Here is a 27,861-nt window from a genome sequence, read left to right as displayed (position 1 = left end):
GTTGAGAGGAGCAGAGAAAGCAGCCTACCCCTGCTGGGTTGGAGAACCTCAGACAAGTGGCTTAGCCTGCTGGGGCTTCAGGGTCCTCCACAGTACCACACAGGTAGCAAGGGGCAGAAGCCTTGGGGAGGGCTCGCTGAATTCAAGGAGTTAATTGTTAGGAAGACCTGGGTGAGCATCTGGCCCAGGAAGCGCCAGGAGGAATACTAAGGAGTTCTGTCACTGTAATTAGAACCCAAGACTTCCAGCTGCTAAGCCACCCACCTGGTGCTCTATCCAGCTCCCTGGGAACCCAAGCTTCCCAGAGAAGCACGGGCTGAGGTGCAGGTGCAATAGAAGAAGTTGCTTCAGAGCAGAAGAAACACATGGGGGTGGGGGTGGGGGTGGGGGTGGGGGGAGGAAATACACAGCCAGGAAACTGATGGATGAAGGCAGGGGCCAGGGAAGAGACACCGCCCAGCTCCCTTAGCTGGCTGGGTTTGGACAAAACAGTGACACTTTCGGACCAGATGCCAGGGAAAGGATCTGGGAGCTGGCCTCTCTTGTCTCTTTCTCTGCAGTCATTTAGGCGTTAGCTATTGGAGGCCCTGGGGTAGTTTTCTGCACCCATAAGGAACAGCAAAATGGCTCAGTAGGTAGAGGTGCGTGAACCAGCCCAATGACCAGAGTTTGTTTTCTAGATCCAGAAAACTGACCTCCCAGAGCTGTCATCTCCTCTCCATGTGCTCTATGGCACCAGAGCACACACATACAGAAATAGATATATCGAGAGAGAGAGAGAGAGAGAGAGAGAGAGAGAGAGAGAGAAAGGTGGTATCAGAGATCCCTTTGTTAGAATGGTGACAATCTGGACTAATTACCTCATAAATCTTAATATGAGTTGTACTATTATAGCTGGGATTAGCAATAAAGTTTATATTACCCAGGCAGAGATCATTTTATTTAATACTGGGTTTAGCCAAGCATGGTGGTGTATGACCATGTTACTAGCACTTGGGAGTAAGAAGTTCAGAATCAGCCAGGGTTATATAGTGAGCTCTGGGATATTCTAGGCAACAAGGAGACTCTGTCTCCAACAAAAATCCAAGAAAAACAATTACATAGCAATAATTACTATTACTGTCGCTGCTGGCGTGGTTAAAACACTAGGCTAACCTCTATAGCATCTGCCTAGGTCGCGTGAAGGCTTTGGTTCAATTTTGAACATCATAAATTGGAACACACATATACTTGCAAGATGTATAACAGAACAGGCATTGTACGGATTAGAAATATCTGCACAGGCTCAAATGGAAATACCTGCTAGGATCCAGCGGGCTCATCTTGGTAATTTATGTGTTATGCGGAAGAAGAACATACAAATCACATATCGGCAGCAGCTTGCGGCTTAAGAACGGGATTAAATATAAAAGGCTGGTTCTGCCTTGGCTTCGTTCGTGATGGAAATACAGGTGCAGCCCTCCACGATGTACCTTCTTTACACACGCTCATCCTGTGTCTAGCTCTCCAGGGAGAGTGAGGATGCCTGACATGTTAGTCTTTGGATAGGGATCCTCCACTCTTGTAAGCTCACTGCCATATCTGACTAGTTATAATTAAACAGAAGAGCATGGATTTAAAAATGTTAGACTGAATTGTGATGAAGTGTGTCAGATGAAGGATGAGCCAGCTGTTAGCCGAACAAGGTGCAGTCTCAGTTTCCGGCCCTTTGGTAAGCAGTGTTTGTCCACGTGTGTGAGTTCCTCGGTGGTTAACCAAAATACTAACCATACTAACCTGAATAGTAACAACTTCGAGCGTGTGATCCTGCTAGCTGGGAGTTGTGGTAAAACAGCCATTTTTAAGCTTCAGAGCACCCCCAGGTCTGTTCTTCAGTCACCCCCAGGTCTGTTCCAGGACAGGCAGCCCCCTGCTGAGTTTCTGCTTCTGTGTGCCTTGTGGGCTGGGTCTGTTCCCAGCAAGTTCATGCTGATGCTGGTAACCAGGCTCAGGGACGGTGGTTTGAGAACTGCTGAGTTAGAGCAAACATTCCCTCTGAGGGAGCACCTGCGGGCCACCTAGGCTGTGGTACGATATAATTGGATTTGTTTTAAATAGGCCACCTTAAGCAGTCAGATCTCCCAACCTCTTTGAGCATTTTACAGGCCAGGAGAGTCAGTCATTGCTTCATTATTCCTTCTCTAGAATTAAAGAGGGAAAAATAAACTCCAATGACAGAGACGTTAAAGTACTTTCAAGTTAATTAAACATAGCTTTAGCTGCATGCTTCTGACATCTTGATAATTAAACACATCTAGACTCACTGGTGTTTGCCAACGGTTTTATGAAATAATTGAAAATATATCCTTCATGGAGGTTTGTCATTCCCTGGGACACCCTTGGGCTGGTGGGTTGAGGAATGACCAGCAGGTGGCGCTTGAAGTCAGATAACGCCCCCGATGGGGGTGCAGGGACACAACAAGCCAAGGGGCCAGCTTTAAATCCTCAAAGTAAGGTCCTCTTAAGCACTTGTCATAAAACACCCTGAGACACACATCCTGGAAAATAGAAATGTCAGGCTCAGCATCTTTGCCACATTTCAAGCCAGGTAATTACCTTCTCTCCCAAAGGGAATCTATTTTATGTATTTGTGTGCTTTCTAGGTTACAAGTTTCCCAAAGGCAATGCTCTCCCTGCCTTCCCCTCACTCCACACAATGCCAACGTGAAATGCACATTTTACAATACCAACTTAATTATTCTATATCCCTCTGAGCTACGTGATGGCCTGTTACATAATTGCTGGTAATACAGAAACCTATATAAACCTCATATAAACCCTTGCAATAAATGGAAGCTTTTATTTGACCTAGAAATAAACTGTGTATTGACTTCACCTTTCCAAAGAGAAAAAAAAAAGCAAACCATTTCCCTGCTGGCCCAACCTGTAAGTCATTTCACATCAAGAACAGCACTGCATTTCAGCTTGTCATTTTTATTAAGTCTTCAGAATCGAGTTTTTTTTTTAATGACACACAACAAATACTTTGATATAATCTAAGATAATAAAATAGTTGAACAACTTTGACCTTTTTTTTTTAAGATTTACATTTGTATAGAAACAATCTGTGGGGCGCCTCACCTCAAAATGAAGGTGTCTAAAAACAGTGATTCATCAACATCGCTATAAATATTTGTCTGGTTGAAAGATGTGGATTTCATTCCCAACTGAAATGTACCTCCATGCAGTTTCCCTTGGCTCCAGAGCTTAAGGCCACGGGAAGGTGACCAAGGAAAAAAGAAAGAAAGAAAAAAAGAGTGACTATTTCTTCTCTCTTTCCTTTCCTAGTGTGAAGGACTGTGACTAGAACAGGGTAGTTACCAAAGCCAGGAAAAAATTAATTGCACAACTCTAGTCCATGAACACCAAGGTCACATCTAATCGATAGTTACCTGGGGAAGCCTATCAGGATGGCACAGTGCATGCTGGTCCCCAAATATTTCCTCCACTAATCTTGTCAGTTACTATGGCTAGCCTGTGACCATAAATTCTCTCTAAGGGCTGGTCCTTTTTGTCACTGAAGTCTCAGCCTTTGCATTATGTCATGTGATTGCTATGTCGTTAGTGCCCAGGAAGAGTCCATAATCTCCTAAGAAATGCCTCACCCACCCTCAGGTTCCCAAAGAGCCTAAGAGTGAAGACCACACCGAGACGGCGTCTTCACTGAACACCTCCCCACAGGTGCCTGGGACTCTGGCCTAGATGATCCCATTGATCTTGGTCCACTCGTAGATGTCTTGTTCACACACTATGTCGGAGTTGATGAGAAGGTATCTGTCACCTACACAGAAATGCTTCTGACAGGCGGCGCATTTGAAACACTCCAGGTGATACACTTTGTCTTTCACCCGCATCGTCATCTCATAGGCACGGATCCGCTTGTCACAGGATGCACAGAGACCATCCTGACCAAAAAGCCTGGGGTGAAAAGAAAAGGAAAAAAAACAGAGACAAAAACGCTAAGAGACAGGGGCGGGGACAACAGAAAGATGGCGGCTGGCGATGATAGATTGATGTGAGATGATAAACTGATGTGAATCTATCAGGTTTCCAAAAAACCTAGGCAATGCTGCACCTAGTCGGATACAGTGGATTACAGCAGTAATCCTAGTACTCAGGAGGCTGAGGCAGGAAGATGGCAAGGTCCACATAGGACCGGGATACACAGTAATAAGCTATCTAAACATAAAAACAGATAAGCAAGACAGATGAACCCAATTAATAGCCCATGAATCCTTCCCTGGGGGGGGGGGGGGGAGACACGATGACATTTTGCTTGCTGTTATTCCTCGCCTCCCCAAGCATTTCCCTACTTTTATCCATGCCTCTAGGCTGTGTGGACCAGCTATGGAAAAGAAGCAGATGAAGTGACGTGTAAGAAGTAAGGCATGTAGTCTGTGTCTCTTTCCTAGAGGAACTCTGGCTGCAGAAGAGGAGCTGGGGCCAGCCCTTGGACGGGTGGGTCACCAGGAATTCACTCTCATGTCAACAGCCACTAATTTCCCCTTTTGGGGAGTGTGCCTTGATTCACCTCCTACCCGTCAAGCTGCAAATTCCATGTCCACATGACCATTCACTGGAGCCCAGCTGCCAGGAGACAGGGGTGTCCCGGGAGACAAGTAGTGCCACAATCATGCCTCAGAGACCCAGAGGACAAACAGGATCTCTCCATGATGCACAGTGGCTCTTCATTCATGCTCCTCCTGCCCACTCAGCGTGACTCTCTGGAGAGGTGACTTTCCTCACAACTAAATCAAGTTTCTCCCTAGCATCAGTCACTTAAGCAAGCGACACTTAGTGTTGAGGTGTGGGAGGCAACTTTGGAGTCACTGCAGTGGTTGAAAAGGAGCCGGTCAGGGGCTGGCAGCATCCAGGAACTTGTTAGAAACAGAAATTCCCAACTATCTCTACACCTGACAGAGACACAGAAGAGAAGGCTCAGCAGACTGTACTAATGATCTAGTGATGGCTAACCTTTGAAAACAAGCCTGCCTGGAAGAAGAACATGAGGACCAGAAGGTGGTTTGGCAACCCCATCATCTACCTTGCTTAGATGTTAGTGTGACATGTAGGGCGTGTCAGAGTATCAGAGGTCAATGACTGAGCCAACTCTGGCTATGTGATCACATTCCAGGTGTGCTCTCAACTGTTGCAGCAGGGTCCTTTTTACATAGTGCTTGTAACATAGCATGTCTGCACGTAGCTTCCAGTAAATGCTTGCTCTCCTTAGAAGTCTGTACCAACTTAAAAAAATGAGAGAATGGACTGGTGCATCCTAAGAGGTTGTAGGAGAGGTAAGGACAGCCACCAAAGCCTGCAACATTTGGCCAAAATGGATGGCCTGTAAGCAGGGCCAGTGAGCAGAGAGGGAGCTCCCCGCAGCGAGGTCAGAGGTCATCTCTGTTCTGGATCCCACTTTCTGTGCTGGAAGCAGACTTGTCAATGGGGGAGAACACTCTATCTTACCAGAGCAGACGGTGGCGCTGTAGGCAAATGCCCCATCGGAGGTCACAGAGCAGAAAGAGCATTCTGGTGGTGTCCTGACTGTTGAGTAAGTTAAGTTTGGGGCTGAGCAGAGACACACGACTGAGAGAACAGTGTGCGGCAAATGAGTCTGAGTGCCTGAGGTGTAGACCTTAAGAAAGCGGGAGCTCATTAAAGGGAAGTCGGGGGCAAATTACAACACACCAAGCAGCTAACGGGAGGACAAAGGACTGATGTCTGGGAGATAAGCCCAGGTCCCAGAATCTCTAACTAGGTAGGTGACCCGAGAAAATGACATGTCCTCTCCTGGCTCATGTGCTTACACTGTAAGCCGAGACTGGAGGCAGAGGTCTTGGCAGCCCACCCCAACTCATGGACTTGGAAAGGCTAACAGTGATGAAAACCGGCCAGCACTTGGCCGTTAATGTGTGCATTAACCTCTGGCTCACAGAATCCTCATCTTAGCTGGGTATCCCAGGAACAGACCACAGGGGAGGATTTATGTTCAAGTGGTTTATGATGTCCTCAGGGTAAGTGAGAAAACGGTGAGGGAGTCAAGAAGCAATCTCAGGTGCCCAGCCTCAGTGGGAGCTTTGGCCTGATGTCTGGGGACTCCTGAAGTATAAGTCCTGTCTCCAAGTAGCCTTGGCTCCCCCCTAAGCTGCAGGAATTGGGGTGTCTTTGGTACCAGGATCTGGTGAGACTACATAGTTCTGGCTACAACAGATGCTGGCTAGATGTAGGTGCCAGCTGTTGAAACAGAACCATAGGCTAAAGGGGATTGCCCTACATAAAAGTTCGAGAAAATTGGATCTAAGGGGATCCAGGCTGTGTACTTAACACAATGCAACAGTAGCAGGTCTGAGTTGTATATGAGAGAAGGATGAGGGGTGGTGGTGGGGTCCTGGGTATTTGAGGTTGAATGTCTCAAAAAGACCAGACAAGAGTTGTCCATTCAAGACCCTCATGGAGAGAAGCTGTTCTAGGCATAGATAGGGACTGGGTCTCTTTGGAGGACCCTCGGAGTCACTCTGAACTTATCCTGATAAAATAGCTCTGGATATGCCAAAGAACTAAAGTAAAGAAATCCATGGCTAATGGACCATCCCTGAACGAAATAGAAATCCCTCCGCTGTCAAGAGGCGTCAGAGCCTTAAGCTTTCTGCTGCCCATTTTAATAACAATAATACAAATATTAAAGGATGGCTGGGAACGCCTGCGCTAATGCAGAGTTAATTAACATGTTGTCTGGGAATGTAGCAGGGAGAAGAATTATTTCGTGTCACCAAGACACAAGTTAATTAACACTGGGCTCTCCCAGACTAGTTTTTTTTTTTCCCTTCTCCTTTTTGAAAATGGAAAAGATTAACAAGCCCAGGCAGCGCCGCCTTTCTTCCTGAATGTTCTATAAAACCGGGGAGATAGGGAGGAATCGGCTCTTTTGACCTCACTGAATCTGACTTCGTTTAATAAGATTCAAATGATTCAACAGGGATGGAGGCAGGAGCCCAGCGGGAGTCATTTACCCAGCTGCTTTCTGATGGACCTGGCAGGCCTGGGGTGAGTAAAAACCAGGTCTGTATTTATCTCTGTTCTATTTTCTTATGACTTAAAAAAAAAAAAAAAAGGAAGAAAGAAATTCAACAAAATGACAGTCAGACCTACTTGCTCTCTTTTCCATTTGCCCAAAACCACCACATCTGCAATGATTTCAATCAAAGACTAAGCACGCTACTTCAGTCTTTGGGTGGACAGATAAGCTTCCTTTGACTTCAGAAGGACCAGCAGTTTTGTTTTTATTTCACATGTGCAGTGCCCCGAGAACACATGCAGGGGGAAGAGCCTGCTTAGCAGCCCAGGGCACTGGAGTCTGAAGAGCTTCTCTCCGCTGGCTGGCTGGCCCTAATACACAGGGACTGCGCGCTCAGTGGAGCCTCTGCCACAGGAGGATGGCGAAGAACTGACAGCTGAACAGTTGAGTGGATCTGGCAGTACGGGGTACAGAGTTACCTCCAGTGCAGCTAATATAGAAGCTAGAGATGCTAGAACACGCCAGACAAAGGCACTCATTGGGTGCCAGGACACACAAATTCAGGGGAAATGTTTCTGTCTCGCTTGGCCTTGTACACTTTCTATTTCTGCCTTCCATGTTACCATCTCCTTGTCCATTATAATGGAAAATAATTTGTGATCCCACCATGGTACCTGTCAATTATAAACTCAGCTACCACCTATTTCTTAAGTTATGTACCAATTCAAGTACTTCATTCTAACTTTAGAAGTAAGTACAATTACAATCCCCATTTTACATACAGGACGTGAAGGCTTGTGTGCATTGCCCAAGGCCAGCACTAGGAAGCAATGGAGTAGTGACTCAAACCTCCTGACTTCACCTTTATAGCTGCTGAAGGCTAGCCTCCTGCTATGAAATTCAGCGCTTGGGGGCTCACTAGCAAGGACACATTGCTATTTTAAAAGTTCTCATCAATAATACTGGAGTTGTGCAAAAGAATATCTACACATGCCGGGCGTGGTGGCGCACGCCTTTAATCCCAGCACTTGGGAGGTAGAGGCAGGCGGATTTCTGAGTTTGAGGCCAGCCTGGTCTACAAGGTGAGTTCCAGGACAGCCAGGGCTATACAGAGAAACCCTGTCTCAAAAAACCAAAAACCAAAAACCAAAACAAAACAAAAAAAAAGACTATCTACACATATGCATATGCTTATTGAGTACTAAATGAGAACCCACCCAAGAAACTTATAAATGAATTCTCTCTTCCCCTAGTTCCCTGGATATTTCCCTACGTACACTTCTCCAAACCCTATCCTTTGGTCTGCCCCCACCCCCAGAATTTTGTCCTTATTCTGAATTCCGTGTTTTTTATTCTCTTACCTTTAAAAACATTGGTGATTTACCATGCAGTGATGTGTCTCTGCAAACATAGCCACAGTAGAGGAAGAACTCACGGCTTCTCTGAAGAGGCAGCTGAAGCTCAGCCTCCACAGCCTAGGCCCCTTAGGCAGACACCTCAGGAGCTAGAGACTATGTATCCAACCCCGGATGTGCCCCAGAAGTGTGAGGGATATACCTGAGATAGTCTCTCCTGCACAATTTCCGTCCCAGCTTGTAGTAGAGGCGCCTCCCCACCTCTCCCAGCCGACACCCACAGAGGTCACAGCTGAGGCAATCCTCATGCCAGTACTGGTCGATGGCTTTCAGGAAGTAGCGGTCCCCTATGTTCTGCTGGCAGCCACCACATGTCAGCAGGGATGGGGGTATCTGCAGCACCTCATCCACGGGTTCCCTGGGGAAGAGCCAAGCATTAGGATATGCTGCCTGAAGGGAGACAAGCACAAAGTCCCAGGAATCACTGCATGCCCAAGGTTCTATGGGGAACCTCACTACATTTCCTTCCAGCAGTATAAGGAGAAAGGACGCCCAAATTCAGACTGCATAGACACAGACAACCTTGGATAAAGACGGGAGTGGGCTAGAGAGACCTTATCATCTGAAAAACTGAAGACGGGATACCAGGAGGTGTCCAAGGCACCTACAGATAGCCCTTGGACCCTTGACTACATTCCAGCATCTCTGCAGGCACCTCTGATCCAATCTGCTTCTTCCTCCTTCCCCTCCTACTCTCCTCCATCTTCCCAGCCCTCCCTCCCTTTTTTCTTTGGACACAGGCACTGCCAAAGAATCCCAAAGAATAGACTTGGGACCAAAGGAGTTGCTCACAGCCAAAGCATCTGATGACCCCCCCCCCCCCCAGTGTGCTAACAATCTACAGATAACCTGTTGAATGCACCCTACAAAGACCTTCCCGCTGCACAGAATCAAAGGTAGAGAAGGAAGAAAGCCATCGAAATTATATTTGGTTGCCTTCTCTTCCCCAAACAGAAAGTTCCGTCAATATCTGATTATTCCGATTGAAGTTCTGCATTCTTCCATACATCCTGCATGAGTCTTTGGATGGAGATTCGGTTTCATAGGTAGAGAGACAGCCCAACATGTCAGAGGCCCAACGGTCATTTCTCCAGTACCACCTAAAGTGGGGACATACACCCAGTCCATCCTGAGGTGGAACCTGGAGGAGCAGGATGGCAAGTTTATCAGCATCATCCGGAGGCTCTGGGCTGCGTTAGACACTGTCTCAAAGAAGTACAAGATCTGAATGACTCTGGCAGGAAATCTAGGTCACGATGCAGCTCTTAAACAGACAGAGGATAGTGGTGATGTGGTTTTTTTTTTTCCTTCAAACTTTTTTCACCACAGCAAAAGTAGTTTGAATAAAATCAAATTAGTAAAGAGAGTGGAGGAGGGGGCCAAACAATGGATTTAAAAGAGAGTGGAAGGCAATTAAATTGATACCAAAGTCTCAATCCAGGCACGGTGTTCACAGTGAGCCTGAGGGATGTGTTCTTTCATTTAAAAAGTGTTATGTAGGGGATCACAAGATGCTTAGGAGGTGAGGGTGCTTGCCACCAAGCCCAATGATCTGATGTGGTCCCCAGGACACACACAGCGGAAAGAAAGAGCCAATTACAGCAGGCTGTTCTATCCATGCACATAGATAAACACACACACACACACACACACACTAATGTAAAAATTTGCTTTAAAGTCACACATAGGGCCTTCTGCTTGCTTTGCCTCCCTGGAACCTGACCACTTTTGTTTTACATGTAAGAAATAACTTTACTGAGAGAAAACGGCATGGAAGAAATGAATGTGATGTCAGATAGGAGACAGGGGATACTTAATGCTTGTTAATTTGTAATATGTGTTCCTGGAACACTGTTCAAATAAAACCTGCTTTTAAAAAAATCTAGTATAAAAATTTTTTTAATTGGTTTTTATTCCTATTATGAAATCTCCAATGGAATTTCCTCCTGAGTACCCTAGGTGATATGTCTGTGTCTCTTAGTTTTATTTGGCACTTTTACCAAATGACCTTGTGGCGTAATTGGCCTGTACCCATGAAGCCCAGCTTCATTATAGTTGGGGACAGTGAGACTCAGGGAATGAGTGTTTATAGGGCACTCCAGCATCTACAGGTGACCCTATCTAGGAGACTATTAAGCATCCGTTGTCAATATTTAGCTAAATGCTAATGCCAAACCCACCATTTTAGCACAAAATATAAGAGTATCTTCTTTTAGAACCAGGAAGTTTGAAGCTCAGGTCAGTTTCTTTGAGAAAAACAAAGATCAAGTCAGGTTTTAGGTGTTGTTTGTTTGTTTGTTGTTTCAGTACTGATGATCAAACCCAGGTCCCTAGTCGCTTTAGGTAAGTGCTCCACCACTGACTTCTTTCTCAATTCTGTTTGTTTATATTGTTTTTAAAGGTTTATTTTTATTTATAATTGTATGTGTGTGTGTGTGGGGGGGGGGGAAGGGTGAAGATGCACACAAGGGCAGGTGCCCCAGAAGGCCATGGGCCTCAGATACCCTAGAGATGGGGTTACAGAGGGTTGTGAGCCACCCAGTATGGGTGCTGGGAATCCAACCTGGGTCCCATGTAAGAGCAGGGGATGCTCTTAACCACTGAGCTGTATTCCGGTTCTCTCTTCCCTTCACATGGGTTCCAGGAATCAAACTCAGGTCATCAGACTTAGAGCAAGCACCTTTAGCAGCTGAGGCAGCTCGAAAACCCTTTCCTTCCTTTTAAAGTTTAAGACAAGATCTCACTAAATTGCCCAGGTTGTCCTGGAACTTTCCATTCTTCTGCCCCAGTCTCTCATGTATACAGAATTATGGGTGAGGTGGGCTAAGACCTTAAATCGTTTTAATAATACACTAGAAGTTGCCAGGCAGTGGTGGCACACACCTAAAAATCCCAGCACTCTGGAGGCAGAAGCAGGTGGATTTCTGAGTTTGAGGCCAGCCTGGGCTGCAGTGTGAGTTTCAGGACAGCCAGAACTACAAAGAGAAACCCTGTCAGGTTCCTACTAGAGCCTTTGTTTCTATAGGGTATATATAAGGCATCCATCCTCATATTTGAAAGTTAACTAAGATCCTTGGCCTATTCAAGTGCACCAATTCAGAATCTAATCTCCATCCTTTGCATAGCTCAAGGTTTTACAGTGGGCTTTCAAAAACACTCACAGAACTCCCATCATGCTTGATGCCCAGAGGGTGGATGTTATTGCAGCCAACTTTGAAAGAGAAGAATCTGTACTTAGCTGGAACAAAATTCGCTAGAATTAAAATGACCTGTAGGGAAGCAGAAGGGAACACCAATTGCATGGTGAAGGATATCTGTGTTCATGAATACTGGCTTCCTGTGCACACGCTACCTTTGCACGTGCCTAGGCAAGGACCGATCTGCATCTGGAGATCCAAGCTGGTAAAGACCCAAGCTGGCTTTGAGCAAGCACTCAGTGAGGCCGCTGGCAGGAGAGCTAGTTGCACGAGAAAGAGACACGAGGGTCTGAGAACAACAGATAAAGACAGGACAAGATTCGGACTCGGTCTATCTTTCTATAATTAATGACATGCCATTACCTCTGTTGAACAATTCAAGCCAAAGACTAAATGAGATTTACCTTAAGTTAATATTTGATATTCTCCCGCCAGCCTGTCCCAAATATGACACCTGAGTATCTCTTTAGCTTTGATTTTCTGGCAAAAATTTCTCAACAATTTCCCAGAAAGAGGGGAAATGTTCCACAGACATTTCCCACGGGGCTTGTCCATCTTCAGTTACAGCCTTCCTTTACCGGACACATACTGCAGGAAAGATGAACTACCAGTGGACCTCCTGAACTAGGTAGGTGCTCACTACTACAGCTATGAGATACCTTTCAGTTTTCTAGTCTGAGGCAATAAAAGGCACCAACTTTAGCAAGAGTAAACTTCCTTTACAGAACACAATTCCCAGGCTGGAGAGAAGGCTCAGCTGTTTAAGGATGATTTCTGTTCTTCCAAAGGACCCAAGTTGGAGTCTCCACACCCAAATCAGATGGCTCACAACTACCTGTGACTCCCACTCTAGGGAGATCCTTCACCTCTAGCCTCCAGGGGACCTGAGCTTAGGTGCACACACACATTCATGTAATTAGTAATTTTTTTAAGAAGCCAAACTCTGTAGATTCAACATCTAATAAAGGATTAGTGGTTAGGTTGTGCTGATAGGGAGCCAGTAAACAGCAGTTCACCAGACTGCCTCCCCAACTGTGTAATCTTATGTCTTGTCCAATTTCTGAAAACTCGGGGCCCAGATGTAATTCTAAGCTTATGCTTAAAAGGGAACAAGCTATAGACACTGACTCTTTAAAGGGTTGTTGTTTCTCTCCTGAGATTTTAAGGAAGCTGGTCCTCTTGCCAACAAACCTAGCTCCTTTCTGAGCTAGTGTCTTAACCTTCAAGACTGAAGAGTGATGTTTATATTCTTGCTGGATCGTGGGACTTCCTGTGTTTTATGAGAACACGCTGGGTTTTTATGCTGCTGGCTGAGGGTAAAGCCCAGGTAAATAAACACCACAGAAGGCTGAAATTGAAGGGGGGGGTGAATAGGAAAACTCCAGCAGGAAAGCACAATTCTTTTAAAGCAGGAAAAGAAAAGAAAAGGGGGGCAAAACCCCACCAAAACAAATGCATCTTAAAAGCCCAAACGGACAAGTCATTAGCAGTGCCTTTGGTCTTGTGTTAACAAATCCCTTCAAAGGATTAGATGAGGACTTCAAAGGAATAAAAACTCAAAACCAGACAGCTAATGACTCTTAAAAGGGCATTTGTGTGGACGTGGAAAAAAAAAAACCGATACCTTCGTTCCTGGCTCCCCTTGTTAAGGCTAGAGAATGGGCTAGGAGGGTACAGGCTGTGGAATGGGGAAGGGAGGGGGGGCTGTTCTTTGCAAACCAGCGCAAAGCTCAGAGCACTAGACAGTACATGCTCATTAAAGCTCTGGTTCGCTGACACACACACACACAGCCCTTCTGAGAGTTCGATGAGATTCTGCTCCCTAGAAAAACATACTAGACAGAAAAAAAAATGTGCACTAACTTTCGAGGTTCACATGCCCGCACTAGGAAACTCAGGGGAGGGGCGAACATGTACCGGGAGGAACGACAGATTAGCAATTCTAGAAGTCTCTGGAGGCCAGAACCAGTTCCCAGGTGGACAAGCGGACCTCATCAACTGTCCGCTCTACTCCGGGCCTGGTAGGAGAGTCGACGTCGGAGACCCCGGGATGTTCTAGTTGGGATGCCCCCCTTTCCAAGGCCAAATGGACAAAAAGGAAGGGAACCTGGAGAGGGTGGGACGAAAAGGGAGAAGGCAGAATCTTGTCCTCCACTCTCCCTGCCCTGCACCTGTGCCTCAGAGCTCCGGGTGCCAGCTCCTGGGCAAACTTTCTGGCCCTGGTAAAGGTTTGGGGAGCTTTCCAGATAGCCCGGAGCGGTCCGCAGGGTCGATCCCAGTTACAGCTTCCGCCGCCCAGTCCCTCTCGGTGTTTCCAGAGTCACCCGCGAGGAAAGAGAACCCCTGGGAGACGGAGGGATCAAGGGCACGCTGCGGGCGCGCACCTGGAGTCAGCCCCTCGCGCCTAGCCTGGGACCCTGTTTGGGGTGCCGGAACAGAAGCGCCACACTTACTCAGACGGGTCCAGGCTCTTCCTTTCGATGGCCGAGGACATTGGGGAGGGGGGCGGCGTGCCGGGCGGCGGGGGCGCTCCCTTTGTGGCGCGTGGCTGGCTAGCTGCCTGGACTCGGACCCCCTCGGGTGCTCGGGCGCCGCCGCTCCTGCGCCTCCTCTTGCTCGGTCGCTCCGCTGGCGAGCTCGCCCCTCCACGCTCAAGGACAGTCACCGCGCTCCCTTCAAACGCCAAAGAGAGAGAGCGAATCATCCAGCTGCCCGGCGCGCGGCGGCCAAGGCAGGGGGCCGGGGAGCAGCCCGGCCTCCCTCCGGTGGCTGCGACAGCTGCCGCTGCTCAGGACTTAACCTTCCATCCCGGTCCCGCTGCCGTCACCACAGCCGCCGCCGCCGCCGCCCGGTCCCGATCGCGCGCAGTAGCCGGCTCCGCCCGGTCGCCCCGAGCCCCTCGCACCTTCGCCGGGGTCGGGGCGCCGGGGGCAGTGAGGGGGCGGCGGCCTGGGGGCGGGGAGCTGACCGCGCGGCTCTCCCCAGGCTCCCTCCTCTCTCGCGAAGGTCTATTTTCGCTCAGCTTCCCTCTGTCTCTGGTTTCATTTCCTTTTTCCTGATCACGATTCAAATACAATAGAAGGAAATCACATTTAAAGAGACAGCTGCCCGCCCCCTCCCCCCTTTTTTTCTTCCTTTTTTTTTTTTTTTTTAAACGGGGCTCCTGGGGATTAGCAATCCAAATAGCGGCGGCGGCGGCGGCGGCGGCGGCAGCGGCAGCAGCAGCAACGGCGACAGCGGCAGCCCTGACTTGGCTTCTTAAAAGGGCCCGCGGCAGAGACCGAGAGTCTCCCCTGAGCCCCTCTCCTGGGGCAAGAATCCCGCTGCCACTAAACTGTCTTTTTCAGAGTTCCCCTTCTTCTGCCTTTCCCTTTGGCCTCAGGCTGAAAGTAACCACTCGCCCGTTCCAGCAGGAAAGAAAAGACAAGAATGTGAAATAAGCACCTGCAGAAATGCAAGCGTTGCTAATGGCTGGCTAGCGCGCGCTCGTCTCGGGTTCGAGGTCCCAAGTCCACAGTCGTGGTGCTCTGCGATGCCCGAGACAGTGCGGCTCTGCTGGCGGCAAGCTAGTAGCTGCGACTGCTCTCCAGAGAGGGGCGCAAGCTGTGTGACCAGGAACCTCACGCGCTAGGTGCGCCTGAGCAGAGCTGGGGGCAGCTAATCCCGCAGGGAGGGTGTCTGGGAGGGACCACGTTGTCCGGGTCTCCTCTCCATCTGCTGGCGGCAGAATTCCCTCCCCTAGCCTCTTTCAAAGAGCGAACTCCAGCGGTGAGGCTGGCCCTCTCTGTAAAGTATCAGCAGCAATACTTGCTTGGACCGGAGGAAGTTCCTTCCCGATAAAAAGACTTTCAGTTATTACTTACTATTATTTTGTCTTATATAAAACAAAGAAAAGGGCAGGTTTCTCCTTCAAGCTTGAAGACAAGTTCTAGAAGGAGAAAGAAATACAGAAGGGAAGAGATGGATTCCAGCTAGCTACTTTTCAGGAGAAAAACCTAGGTCCCCCTGGGCCTTGAGTTCCTTGAAACTGAGTCCAGAAATGATCGTTCAAGGCCCGTTAGCTTATGATGATGACAGTCTTCAGGTTTGTAAAGAGGAAAGTCCCGAGTGCTCTCAGAATCCATTGTTTAGTAAGAACAGCCCGGATCAAAGACATAGGCATTTCAGCCCCAATTTAAAGATTGCTTTAATAACCTAGACCAGCTCACCCCGGAAGATGATAGTCAGAAATGAATTCCCGGATTCCCCGTACTGAGCAAAGTCCTCCCTGATTTCTCCCTAGCAATAGCCTGAACCACTACCCACAGATTCGTGTCATTTCCCTCTCTCTCCATGTCCTGACACGTATACTGAAAGGGAATAATTAAAATCTGTGTTTGTGCGCCTGCCCTCGTGTTGGTCCAAAACCCACCTTCAGTGTATAAAAAGATATTTTCTATTTAAGTCCTTAGTTTTTCTAAATTAAAAAACAAATTTTTTACAATGTTTAGGCAAGCCTAAATTATATGATAAATACATAACTTGTTATTCTACTTTCATTTCTATCTGAAGTGAAAATAAACATTGTTAGTGGTAGCACAGGCCAGTAATCCCAGGTCAGGCAGGGCAGGAGCATTAGGGATTCTAAGTCATCCTCCCCTACAAAGTTCGTCACAGGCCAGTCTGGGCTACAGGAGACAGTGTCTCAAAACCAAAACCAAAAGAAGAAAAAGAAACAATGAAAACACACGGGTTGTGATTAGCAGTATATCTACTTAATAATGATGTTTTAATGCCGAGCCACTAGAACCATATTTCCTGGGGTTGCTTTAGACTCTTATCAGCTCATGTGACTAGGAAAACTACCTTCAAGATACGGCATGAAGAAAGTGGCTGAGGAGTTTGCCTGTATTGTAACCTCCCTTTTACCATCATGTGAACTCAGCTGAACAAGCAGAATTTACACTTTCAGCATCCTTGTTAGTAAAATGGGAATAATGGGATTTACTAACTAGAGGGTTTGGTGTAAGGATTGATGGAACTATACACCCATCATGTGGTACATGGATCTCTAATGAAATGGGAGCATATATATATATATATATATATATATATATATATATATATATACACATATACATATATATGTATATATATATACATACACACATATATACACATATATGTATATCTGTATATATGCATATGTATTCATATATACATATACATATATATGCATATGTATGCATATATACATATATATAACTATGTACCCAGCATGTGACCCATGGATCTGTAATTAAATGTGTGTGTATTTGTTGTTGTTGTTGCTCCAATTTCCCATAGCATTGGAATGAGTTATTAAAATAAATATCTCCTTGGATTCTAAGAGGTAACTTTGGAATGGCCAATTGTGCTTTTGCTTTGACCTGAGTGTGCTAAGGGGGCGGAGGGAGATACTTTCATGACTTTGGGTCAATTTCTTGTCTTTCACAACTCTTTGGAGGGAGCCTTCTTTGAGAAGGTACGTCTTTGATATGATGATATCTTAAGATTTCAATTTCACACACCATGGCTGTAAGAAATTACTGCCTACTGGTGGGACTTCATTCCCATTCTATGGGCAATTAAGTCGCCTAAATTTAAGTATAACATTTAGAATCAAGCCTCAAAATGTGTTTTTTATGTCTTTTTATTATGAGTGATTTTAAAGCAATCATGGCCTTACGGTATCTTCCCATAGCATCCAGTAACTGCCACGTTCAGGCAAGATTCAGCTACTCTGAGGCAATTCGAATGTGTAGAACGAGAGCTAAAGAAATCTTTGTTTGATCCCTACCCAGCAAGACTAAACTGTACCTTCTCCTCTACCCTCAAAATATTAAATACCCGGAAGTTTAGACATTCCCAAGCTTTCCTTCTGAAATAAGGATGTCAGAAGTCTGAATCAGTCTGCGTGATAAACATGACCACAGATAGGTTATTTTTCCTCACTGGAACCCCCCTTTTATTTTCTTCTTAGTACATTTACAAGTACATTCTTTTCCAGGGAAGAAGAGTCCTACGTGACTATGACTACATGCCTTTGCTACAGTGGACTTCTGCTACGAGTGAAGTGTCACACGGGGAGAATGCTTACAAGGTCAATTTACTTTTGTTCTTGTTTTAATCACTGGAAGCTGAGTTGCAACATACATCTTGTTAGTTGCGATAGTCACGGAAATAAAGCTCTCTTCTAATATGGTTTCAGCTCACATGGAAAATTCTTTAAATGTTCAGTTGTCATGGGCATCTGACTTCTAGCCAATCAAGACATCCTCCAGAGATTGGCTGAGACTGGGGTGCTGTGGAGGAGCTGAAGTGAGAGAGGCTCCACCATTTGTCTACTCATTTGGGACTTTTCAGGGCCAGTTTGTTCTATTAGTAATTTTAGCGATAAACAAATCAGGTTTTGTAGGAACGTGTATCAGATCCGTCTTTTCCTCTGCTATCATTTGCATCCCAGTTACTTACAGAGTCCCTTTGAGTCTTAGGAGAATGGACATGGGAGTTATGTAGACAGAACGCCATTGTGTGATTTGGGGGAAGTTACTTCACCTCTGAACCTCAATTTCTCTGTCACATGGAGGTTCTAAAAAGAAGTGGATGGGGGCAGAGCAGGGCCAATATCACTGGGTTGCCTGTTCATCTTATAGGGGTGGTCGGTGGGATAATATGTGCAAAAACGCTTTGCACAATGGCGGTGCCTAGAAAATGCTCAGAAATGATAGCAGTTGCTATTACTCCATCTTTCGGAAGCAATCACCACCACATCAAGAAGCAGCAATCTTCCAGCCAATCAAGACATCGCTAGAGCCGGCTGAGACTGGGGTGCCTCAGGAAGAGCCGAATCGAGAGACTCCAGTATTTGCAAAACTTCGGGCTTAGGGATCCCCGTATTTCAGACTGTAACCTTGGACTGTGCCCTTTGGGCTCGAGGTAGCTCTTGGCAATGCCACTGCTTCCTGCTACATAGCATGCTCCAGCCACATCCCGATGTTATTCACTGACTCTCTGCATCTCAGCTACTTACAGAGTCCCCTTGAGAAGTAAGAGGCCAGCGGCTAGACATTTGGATCAGTTAGTAAAGTATTTCCCACACAAGCATGAGAACCTGAGTTCTTATCCCTGGAACCCTTGTAAAAACCTGGCAGCTTCTATAATCCCATGGCTGCAGAGACAGAGGATCCTAGAGACTTGTAGCCAGTAAGAAATTAGTGGGTTCCATGTTCAGGGAGAGACTCTGGCTCAAAAAAGAAGGTGGAGAGCAATAGCAGAGAACACTCTGATGGTGACCTCTGGCCTTCACAAGATCAAATGTGTAGACATGGTGTATGACAGAGAAGCAGAAGGAGAGAGGGGAGAGGAGGCCAAGTCTGATACAGAAGGGACTGTCCTGAAATGTCCATATCTTAGCAGAGTACAGAGCATAGCTGTCCCTGCTGGAAGGGATCTGAGAAATGCTGAGACATTTGACTTCCTCCTTGCTGCAGCTGAGGTTTGAAGACTTCTCTCCCAGTGAGCCTGCCCATACTTCACCCACAGTGTCTCTGCCTTCCTCCACCTTTGGCCTGGGGCCCGGCTTCTTTGCTCCCACAGATATGAAAGCAAACATCTGTACAAGGGGACTTTCAGAGCACTGTCTCCTGCTGCCTTTATAGGATTCAGAAAAATGAAACAGGTGCTTGGAGGGGAAGCCAGTGCATAGTGAGTTCCTATAGAGCTTTGTCACCATCGACCGTCATCTTCAAGAGACTGTAAATAAAACTAAAAGTCCAGCTCCAAGACAGTTTTGAGTGTCCGCTGATGATTCAAAGCTTTTAACAGGCTGAGCCAACCAGAGTCAACTGCTCCTTCGTCCATTGTGCCTGACCCCTCCCAACTTGAGTTCCTTGGCTGCTCCAAGCTCAAGGTAAGGCAGAGGTGGGTAAAGAGACTCCCAGAGCTGCCACTGTGGTCTGTTTCTGGGCATGCTCTTCTCTGCAACTATGGAGGCAATCCCAGCTAAGTAACACACCACAGTGCATGGAATCCAGTTCACTACATGAGAAACCCAGATGCCTGATGTGGGCCTAGGAGGCCCTGCCTGACACCTTCTATACCCATGACCTCTCTCAGTCTTTATGCTTGGATCACATCAGCTGGCTCCAATTGAGGGCTCTTGCATTGCTCACTTCTCTGCCTAAAATGTTCTTTCTTTCCTCCCTCACTGCCTGCCCATTCGTGTGTGTGTGTGTGTGTGTGTGTGCGTGTGCGCGTGTGTGCGTGTGTGTGATGTAGCCTGGCTGCCTAGCCTTGACTCACTGAATAGCTGATGATGATCTTGACTTTCTGATCCTCCTCTTTGCCAGCACAGGGCTGGGATTACAGTTATGTGTGATGAAGCCCAGCTTCTGAGCTGCTCTTTCTCCCATCAGCCTATGGGGCTCATGAACTTCATTTAGTTCTCTGTTACAATGTCTTATTCTCAGAAGGGTCATTTCAAATGTAACTTGGGGGGGGGGGGAGGCGCTGGAGAGATGGTTCAGCAGTCAACAACACCCAGTGGTCTTCCCAAGGACTGCATTCAGTTCTCCATGCCCACATCAGATGGCTCACAATTACCTGTGACCACAGTTCCAGAGGATCCAGTTCCCTCTGGCCTCCAGGAATACTCATATACATGTGGTTCACATAAATGCATGCAGTCCATACACACATATGTGTGTGCATGCACACACTCACACACACTCTCTCACATGTGCACACACACACACACACAGAGAGAGAGAGAGAGAGAGAGAGAGAGAGAGAGAGAGAGAGAGAGAGAAACCTAAATAAAAGGACCTTTAAAAATAAAGTCCAACCCATGGAAGGAGTTACAGAGACAAAGTTTGGAGCTGAGATGAAAGGATGGACCATGTAGAGACTGCCATATCCAGGGATCCACCCCATAATCAGCATCCAAACGCTGACACCATTGTATACACTAGCAAGATTTTATTGAAAGGACCCAGATGTAGCTGTCTCTTGTGAGACTATGCCGGGGCCTAGCAAACACAGAAGTGGATGCTCACAGTCAGCTAATGGATGGATCACAGGGCTCCCAATGGAGGAGCTAGAGAAAGTACCCAAGGAGCTAAAGGGATCTGCAACCCTATCGGTGGAACAACATTATGAACTAACCAGTACCCCAGAGCTCTTGACTCTTAGCTGCATATGTATCAAAAGATGGCCTAGTCGGCCATCACTGGAAAGAGAGGCCCATTGGACTTGCAAACTTTATATGCCCCAGTACAGGGGAACGCCAGGGCCAAAAAGGGGGAGTGGGTGGGTAGGGGAGTGGGGGTGGGTGGGTATGGGGGACTTTTGGTATAGCATTGGAAATGTAAATGAGCTAAATACCTAATAAAAAATGGAAAAAAAATAAAAAATAAAGTCCAACTCTTCATCCCTCCCTAGCCGCATTATCCTGCTTCTTTCCCCTGATAGCATCCTCACCACTTTCTCTCCAGAAGCTCTGCAACAGGAGCCCTAGTTCTTGCAGGTTGGGTACCCCCACCCCCTCCTTCCAAGAATGGAAATTCTACTAAGGCAGAAACTGTTTTTGACGTGTTTGCAACTCTGCCTTTAGCCTTGAGCATGTGACAGCACGTGGCAGGTCCTTGATAAATTAAATTGAATCAATAATAAATAATAAATCAATGATAAATGTGCCAATGGCAGATCTGCTGCTTCCCTTGGCCCAGGCATCCTCCCACCATCAGTGTTTTCTCAGCAAAAGTAGACAAGGACCTTGAAATGAAGGTCTCTGTCTCTGTCTCTCTGTCTCTCTGTCTCTGTCTCTGTCTCTGCCTCCCTCTCTCTCTTTCTCTCTATTTGTGTTAAACAGGGCTTTACTTTATTAAAAGATGTGTTTAAGCATGAGAGTTAAGAGAAGAGAGGCACTCAGGAAGTAAGACACAGCCAAGAGCACAGGCATGGGCTTCTTGAGAAGGCCCACCCCGTCTTGTCTTTCTTTGGTATAATTTTAAAATGAAGAATTCATACATAGATGCCATTAATATTTGAGGCCAATAGTTTAAAGGCTATTTTACATTCATTTGTTTTTGAGACAGGCTAACCTCGAACTCATGAGCTCAAACAACCCACAAACCTCAGCCTCCCGAGTTTCTAGGACCATAAATAGTTAAGCACGCAAGTTTGTATTTCTATGAGAGTTTCATTTCTGAAAGACAGAAACCTTTTGGCTCCCAGGAACACTGAGATACAGGTGGCATCAGCACGCAAGGCACCCTGACATGTGACTTGCCACTGTGAGATCCCCACTCTCACAAGGACCTGTGCATGCAGAGTGCAATGAGTCCCAGCCAGGCATTGGAGATATAGTGGCTTGTGCTTGAGTCCTGGCTCCTTCACAGGGTTTTAGGCAAATTATGTAACAGGGCTGAGCTTCAATTTCATCATGTGCAAAATAGGGATAATAATATCTTCATCATGGGGTTGTAGGAATAAAATGAGATCATGCATGCCAAATACTTAGCACGGTGATCACCATGGAGCAAGAACTCAACGGCAGCAGCTATTATTAGAATTAATTAAGCAGAGAGAATTTTAGAGGAAGTCAATCAGAAGGCTCTTTTTGGCTGGAGATAGATGGATAACAAATTCTGCCTCGTGAGAGCTTAGCCCAAGCAGGGTAGTCTGTAGCCTTGCTGGGGCCACATGCCTTCCCTTTCTTGCTGTGGAGATCCTTTAAGGACTCATGGGATAGAATCAGAAGGGCCTGGCCCAGCCTCAGGCTCAGGAAAGCAACGTGAAGAAGAGACAGCACCATGCCATAGTCAGTCGGCCATGGCTCCCTGGTCTGAGAGCCTGCATCCCGGATGTACCTTCCATTGGAAGAAGGGATGGGAGAGTAGAGGCCAGGGTCCTGATGGGGAAGTTGAATGTACTGGGCCTGGCAGGGGAAGGAGACTCTGATGATACCTAGCCCGACTGCTTGACCTTGTGGCTCTCAGAGTTATGAACCGTAAACAGAAGCAGAACTAGGTTTGCATCTGTGGTGGCCCCAGCTACAGAAGGAGACCTGTTACAGAGGGAGGTGCCCTTCAGCAAGCACCAGGAACGAGGCTTATTCCTGCCAGCTCTCTCTGCTTCTCTTGATGGCCCTTCATCTCCTTACGACTAACCTAACCTGGCTGGAATACTATTTTCTTCACCATCCTATGCCAGAATTTACAATGGCCCACGGTCATCCATGGTTTGACCAGTCTTTAAGGCGTCTCTTGTCTCATTTTTCTAGAGGAAAGAAGCAAACTGAAGGTTAGAGCTGATGTTTCTGGGTGTGATTCTGTCATTTTTACAAATCAAGGTCAAATTCTTCTATACTACCATGAAGGGACTTCAACCTTGCCCACTCCCTCTGTCCCACAAACCAAGACGGACCCCTCCCATTCAGACTGACCCCTCCCACTCAGACTGACTTCTCCCACTCAGACAGACTCCTCACATTCAGACTGACCCCTCCCACTCAGACTGACCCCTGCTATGGTCTCAAACACCCTGTTTGTATGCATGGTCTGTGCACTGTCTACTCTTTTCTTTCTTTCTTCTTCTTTTTTTTTTTTAGTATTAATTTATTTTATGTATATGAGTACAGATATACCAGAATAGGGCATCGGATTCCATTTCAGATGGTTGTGAGCCACCATGTGGTTGCTGGGAATTGAACTCAGGACCTCTGGAAGAGCAATCAGTGGTCTTAATGGCTGAGCCATCTCTGCCTCCCACCCTCTCCACTGTCTGCTCTTTTATCCCTAGTTGGAGTATCTGCTTTGCCCCTGCTTCAAAGCTCTGGGGCTAAACTAGAATGACTAAGCATAGAGGCTTTAATATAAATAAACCTAACTTTGAATGTCTGGTTCACAACTTACTATCAGGGTAAACTAAAGCAAATCCCACTGATAAAATAGAAGCAATGGTAAGAAGCAACGGTAAATACAGGATTAGGAGTAGTAACTGGTATACCGTGTGGGATGAACAGAGCACAGTGCCCAGCATGAAGTAGGTATTCAGTAAACACCAATGATGCCTGTGGTTAGTGTCGAAGCTCTCCTAGTTCTATTTGCCTAGTACAGTTCCAACTATATGTTTACCTTAAAGATCTGATCTCCCTACCTTAGAATCTCAAAGTGATAATCTTCCTGAGTTCCTGCCATTCTAAGCTCTCAGACCCAGGCACATGCCTCATTAGCTTTTGTGATTTCCTGCACGCAGCATCTTGTCACCTCAAAAGAGGTGTCACGCCTTAAGTTCTTGAAAAAGAGAAGAGAATGATTTTCATTTATTAGCTCCCTGCATAGTGACCTCAGCTTGGAGCTATTCAATAACTTGTTTGAAGCTGAAGACTTTCAATATCGTCCACATTATCAACTAGATTCACGCAGATGCAGTGACTGCAAGGACATTATGTTAGGAGGAAGCTCTCCTCAGAGTCATCATGTTGGGAGCTAAGAGGATATGCCTCTTAGAAGAAAGAAGGGGAACGCTTCATGACATTGGAATCAGCAGTGAAATCTTGAGTACCACACTAAGGACAAAGGCAACAAAACTAAAATTAGGCAAAGTGGACTACATCAAAACCAAGGGATTTGGGACATCAAAGGGCACCATCAACAGAGTAGAGAGTAGCACAATTCTGGAATAGTATAATGTATTTTAAAATGGCCTGATTGGACCCGAGGATCCAGAGCATAAAACAGTTCAACAGAAACAAAACAAGCAACCCAATTTAAAAGTGAGCAAAGACTTTGCATTCAAGTTTCTCCGTGTACCCAGTAAACACACAACATGCTCCCTCATCGTCAGAGACCTGAAAACCAAGCCCAAGAGGAGACACCACTCCATAGCTGTTGGAGGAGATGTGAAAGCAGAAGACAGTGCTTAGCTCAAGAGTGCGCATGTGCATAGCCATGGTTGCTCAGGGTGGGTGAAACTACCCTGCCTTCCCTTCTCTGGCACCAAAACTGAAAACAAACAAAAATAAAAGTAACTGAAAATATCAAGTGTTGGCGAAGCCCTGAAGAATTTGGAATAAGTATACATTGCTGGTAGTAATAAGAGCCCTGAAGAATTTGGAATAAGTATACATTGCTGGTAGTAATATGAAATGGTATAGCGATTATGAAAACAGTATGGCGGTCTCCTCTGGATCTATACCTCCAATAATTAGAAACAGGGACACGGAGAGATTATCTGTACACTCATACCCATACAGCAGTCTTCACAGTACATCTGTATGCTCACTTCCATGCAGTATTCTTCACGGTAGACAGGGTGGAGACACCCAAGTGTTCACTGACAGATGAGCAGAACAGCAGGTAGAACCATGTACACACAGGGCCATAGTGCTCCATCGCCAAGACAGAGGCTATTCTGACTCACAGTGAAATATGGATGAATCCCAAAGACGACTAAGTGGCTGGAGTAAGCCAACCTGGTCACTACGACCAGAGGCTATGTATGACTTCACTCTTAGGGGGTCCTTAGAGGAGTCAAATGCACAAAGCCAGATAGTAGAATGGCACTAAGATGCGGAGCTGTTGTTTAACAGATCCATCATTTCACGTGGGGCAGATTAAAAAAGGACAGTAATGTGAATGTGTCCAGTGTCACTGAACTATGCACTTGGGAGTGTTTAGACGGTAGATTTTGTGTATATTTACTATAAAATTTTATATGTGTTTTACTACACACACAGAGAAGTCTGGTGAAAGTGGACGGCCATTCTCTGGCTGCACATCTGTCCCATGAGCGAGCAGAATTTGACGTAGGGTGTTAGAGAGCTCACAGCCTTCTCAGGCTCATCCAGGATCCCTTTTAACATCCCCACTTCTACAGTGAAGCCAGGCCCATGAGCTGTGAGACACTCTTCAGGTACCTCAATGGCCACCCCTGGCCTTACAGACCTATAGGAACTGTATCAGCTCCCAGATCCCTCACAGCCTTCCTTGTGGAAGCCTGCTTGGCTCCGACCAGAGAATGGGCAAATTGGTCATTATGCACAACCATTTATTCCATAACCCAACACTATTCTGTCATCTGCTAGCTCTGAGGACCTAAGAGTGATGATTTCTAGACCGTGGATTTTGGGAGACAAGGGTCTCCTATACATGGATAATTGCTTTTAATTTAATTTATTTTTTTTTTTTTTTACTTACTCACTTTACATGCACTCACTGTTCCTTCCTGATCACCCCCTCCCACAATCCTTCCTCCTTCCCCCTCCCCTTTTCCTCTGGGTGGGTGGGGTCCCCTTGGGTGCCCCTCCCCCCTCTCACACACATTGTAAGTCTTCGAGGTAGGTGTTATCATGAATAATTTTTAAAGCCTGGTCAGGCCACAGTCCCTTTCCAATGGCAGCAGGGCTGAAGTGGGCCATCTCCACTCCCCATACTCTCAGGCTATTGCAGGAGGAGTCTCGAATCAGATCTCACAAAGAACCATCAAAAAAAATATTCCATTTGTTATTTCCTGTGTGGCCCTCCATCTGGAAATATCTTTTATCTGGCAACTTTTTGCAAAGCAGATTGAATTTTGAAGGAGGCCCCTCCAGGTTTTTCACCGGCTTCCCTATCACTCCAGGAAGTCATTTCCATCTTAACCTTCAGGAGGTCATGCTGGTATGGGAAACAGGACTTGCATGAGCAGCAGCCAGTCTTCCAAGTGTGAGGCATCTTTAACCCCCAAACAGCCACACAGAAGGCAAGAGTTGAGTCTGGCTGATTTCCACACACACTCTCCTTCAACTCAAACATTACTTCCTCAGGGAAGTCCTCGCCACACCATACTGCCACTCCATGCCCCCACCCCCCACCCCCAGGGCCAGTGAGATCAGAGCATGCTTTGCAGGATTGAACTACAAACTCAGCTCTCACTTTGTGAATTCCCAGGTTAGGGTCATTAGGCCATGCCTGGTGCCACAGCACTGTTCAGAATTGAATTTAAGAGCATCTGGTGGTATATGGTACCCAGTAAGCACTGTTGAAGGAATGAATGAGTTGACCAGTCAAACATGTCTTACCTGCCTCTCCAATCGTCACTACAGATGCAGGTAGAAATGCCTTCTTTCCAGAAAATGTCAGGAACTCAGTTTAAGTCAGGAGAAAAGAGTATGCATTTGTGTGGGTGGTAGTGTTTGTGTGGGTAGTGGCCGGGGAATCCTTATCTTCAGTTGGAGAAGTGTTTCCTCAGGTCCTTGATAAAGCAAGGAAAAGTGCCCTCGGGGCTTCTGATAGCAGGCAAGTGTCCTTGATAGAGGATAGGGGCTGGGTGGGGCAGGCCGGGCTTTGGCATGGGCAAAGAGATGGATTCTAACGGTCTCTTTGCTGTTAAAAGGCTGCTTCCTGCCCAGTTTTCCCCCACTCCTCCTACCAGCTTGTTAAGGGAGAGGTACCTTCTTCAAGCACCCAGGCGTTCGAGGAGGGACGTTTCAGGCAGCCTGAAGAAGCCAGTGCTGTCTCTTACAACTTTTGGATTCTCAGAAATCCTCCGGGAGTTGAAAAGCCAGTTCCTATCTAACAGGAGGAGAAATTGGACAAAGCCCCTTCTGAAAACTTTAAGTCTGTCTCCACTAGAGAGTCACTAGATGGATGCTCACTAGATTCTAGTATTCTGGCTTACAGGACTTAAAAACAAAATGTGTGTGTGTCTTGTTTCTTTTCCACTTACGGTGATAAAACACCAGAATGAAGGCAACTTAAAGGAGAAAGGCTTATTTGACTCACAGTTCCAGATTCTAGCCCTTCCTGGTGGTAAGGCCAGGGAAGCAGGGCCTGGAGCAGCTAGCTACATTCCATATCAAGTAAGAAGATGGTAGCAGTGACTGCATACATGGGACTCAGTGCTTTATTCATTTATTTAGTTCAGGATCCCAGCCAGCCAGGTAGTGTCCCCACCCACACGGGATTAATACACTAATACATATCCATTAACGCAATAGAGATACTCCTCCACAGACATGCCCAGAAGCCATGATGCTGTCAAGCTGACAACAGTGATGTGTTTGTTTACAGATGCCCGTGGAAGGCAGCGGTTAGAGGTGGGTGTCTTCCTCTATCGCTCTGCCCACAAGGAGTCTCACTGAACCTGGGGCTCCCTGATTGACCAGACTGGCTGACAGCTTGTCTCCCCTCTC

At 46.6% G+C, this 27,861-nt stretch overlaps 1 protein-coding gene and 1 long non-coding RNA gene across 7 annotated transcripts; one reads left to right on the top strand and one right to left on the bottom strand.

Annotated features, from left to right (window-relative positions):
* Nucleotides 1-2,953: 2,953 nt before the first annotated feature.
* On the bottom strand, nt 2,954-26,929 carry Lmo2 (LIM domain only 2). Of its 6 annotated transcripts, XM_030247876.1 has the most exons (5): nt 26,749-26,929; nt 15,530-15,594; nt 14,120-14,339; nt 8,612-8,827; nt 2,954-3,957 (listed from the first exon to the last, which is right to left on the bottom strand). In XM_030247876.1, the coding sequence occupies exons 3-5, from the start codon at nt 14,158-14,160 to the stop codon at nt 3,738-3,740; spliced, it is 477 nt and encodes a 158-aa protein (XP_030103736.1). In that variant the 5' UTR covers nt 14,161-14,339; nt 15,530-15,594; nt 26,749-26,929; the 3' UTR covers nt 2,954-3,737. The 6 variants fall into 6 exon arrangements, with proteins under 6 accessions (XP_030103736.1, NP_001135809.1, NP_001135808.1 ...); NM_001142337.1 differs by lacking the exon at nt 15,530-15,594 and having other exon boundaries at nt 26,749-26,837; NM_001142336.1 differs by lacking the exons at nt 15,530-15,594; nt 26,749-26,929 and adding an exon at nt 15,111-15,275.
* Gm38515 lies at nt 3,955-17,889 on the top strand. Its single transcript, XR_866610.3, has 2 exons — nt 3,955-7,083; nt 17,695-17,889. It is a non-coding gene; the product is annotated as a predicted gene, 38515 (long non-coding RNA).
* Nucleotides 26,930-27,861: the final 932 nt, after the last annotated feature.

The sequence above is a fragment of the Mus musculus genome, chromosome 2, assembly GCF_000001635.26.
Source record: "Mus musculus strain C57BL/6J chromosome 2, GRCm38.p6 C57BL/6J".
Classification (NCBI taxonomy): Eukaryota; Metazoa; Chordata; class Mammalia; order Rodentia; family Muridae; genus Mus; species Mus musculus.
Note: the sequence above shows the minus strand (reverse complement) of the source record. Positions and strands in the feature narration are given on the sequence as shown.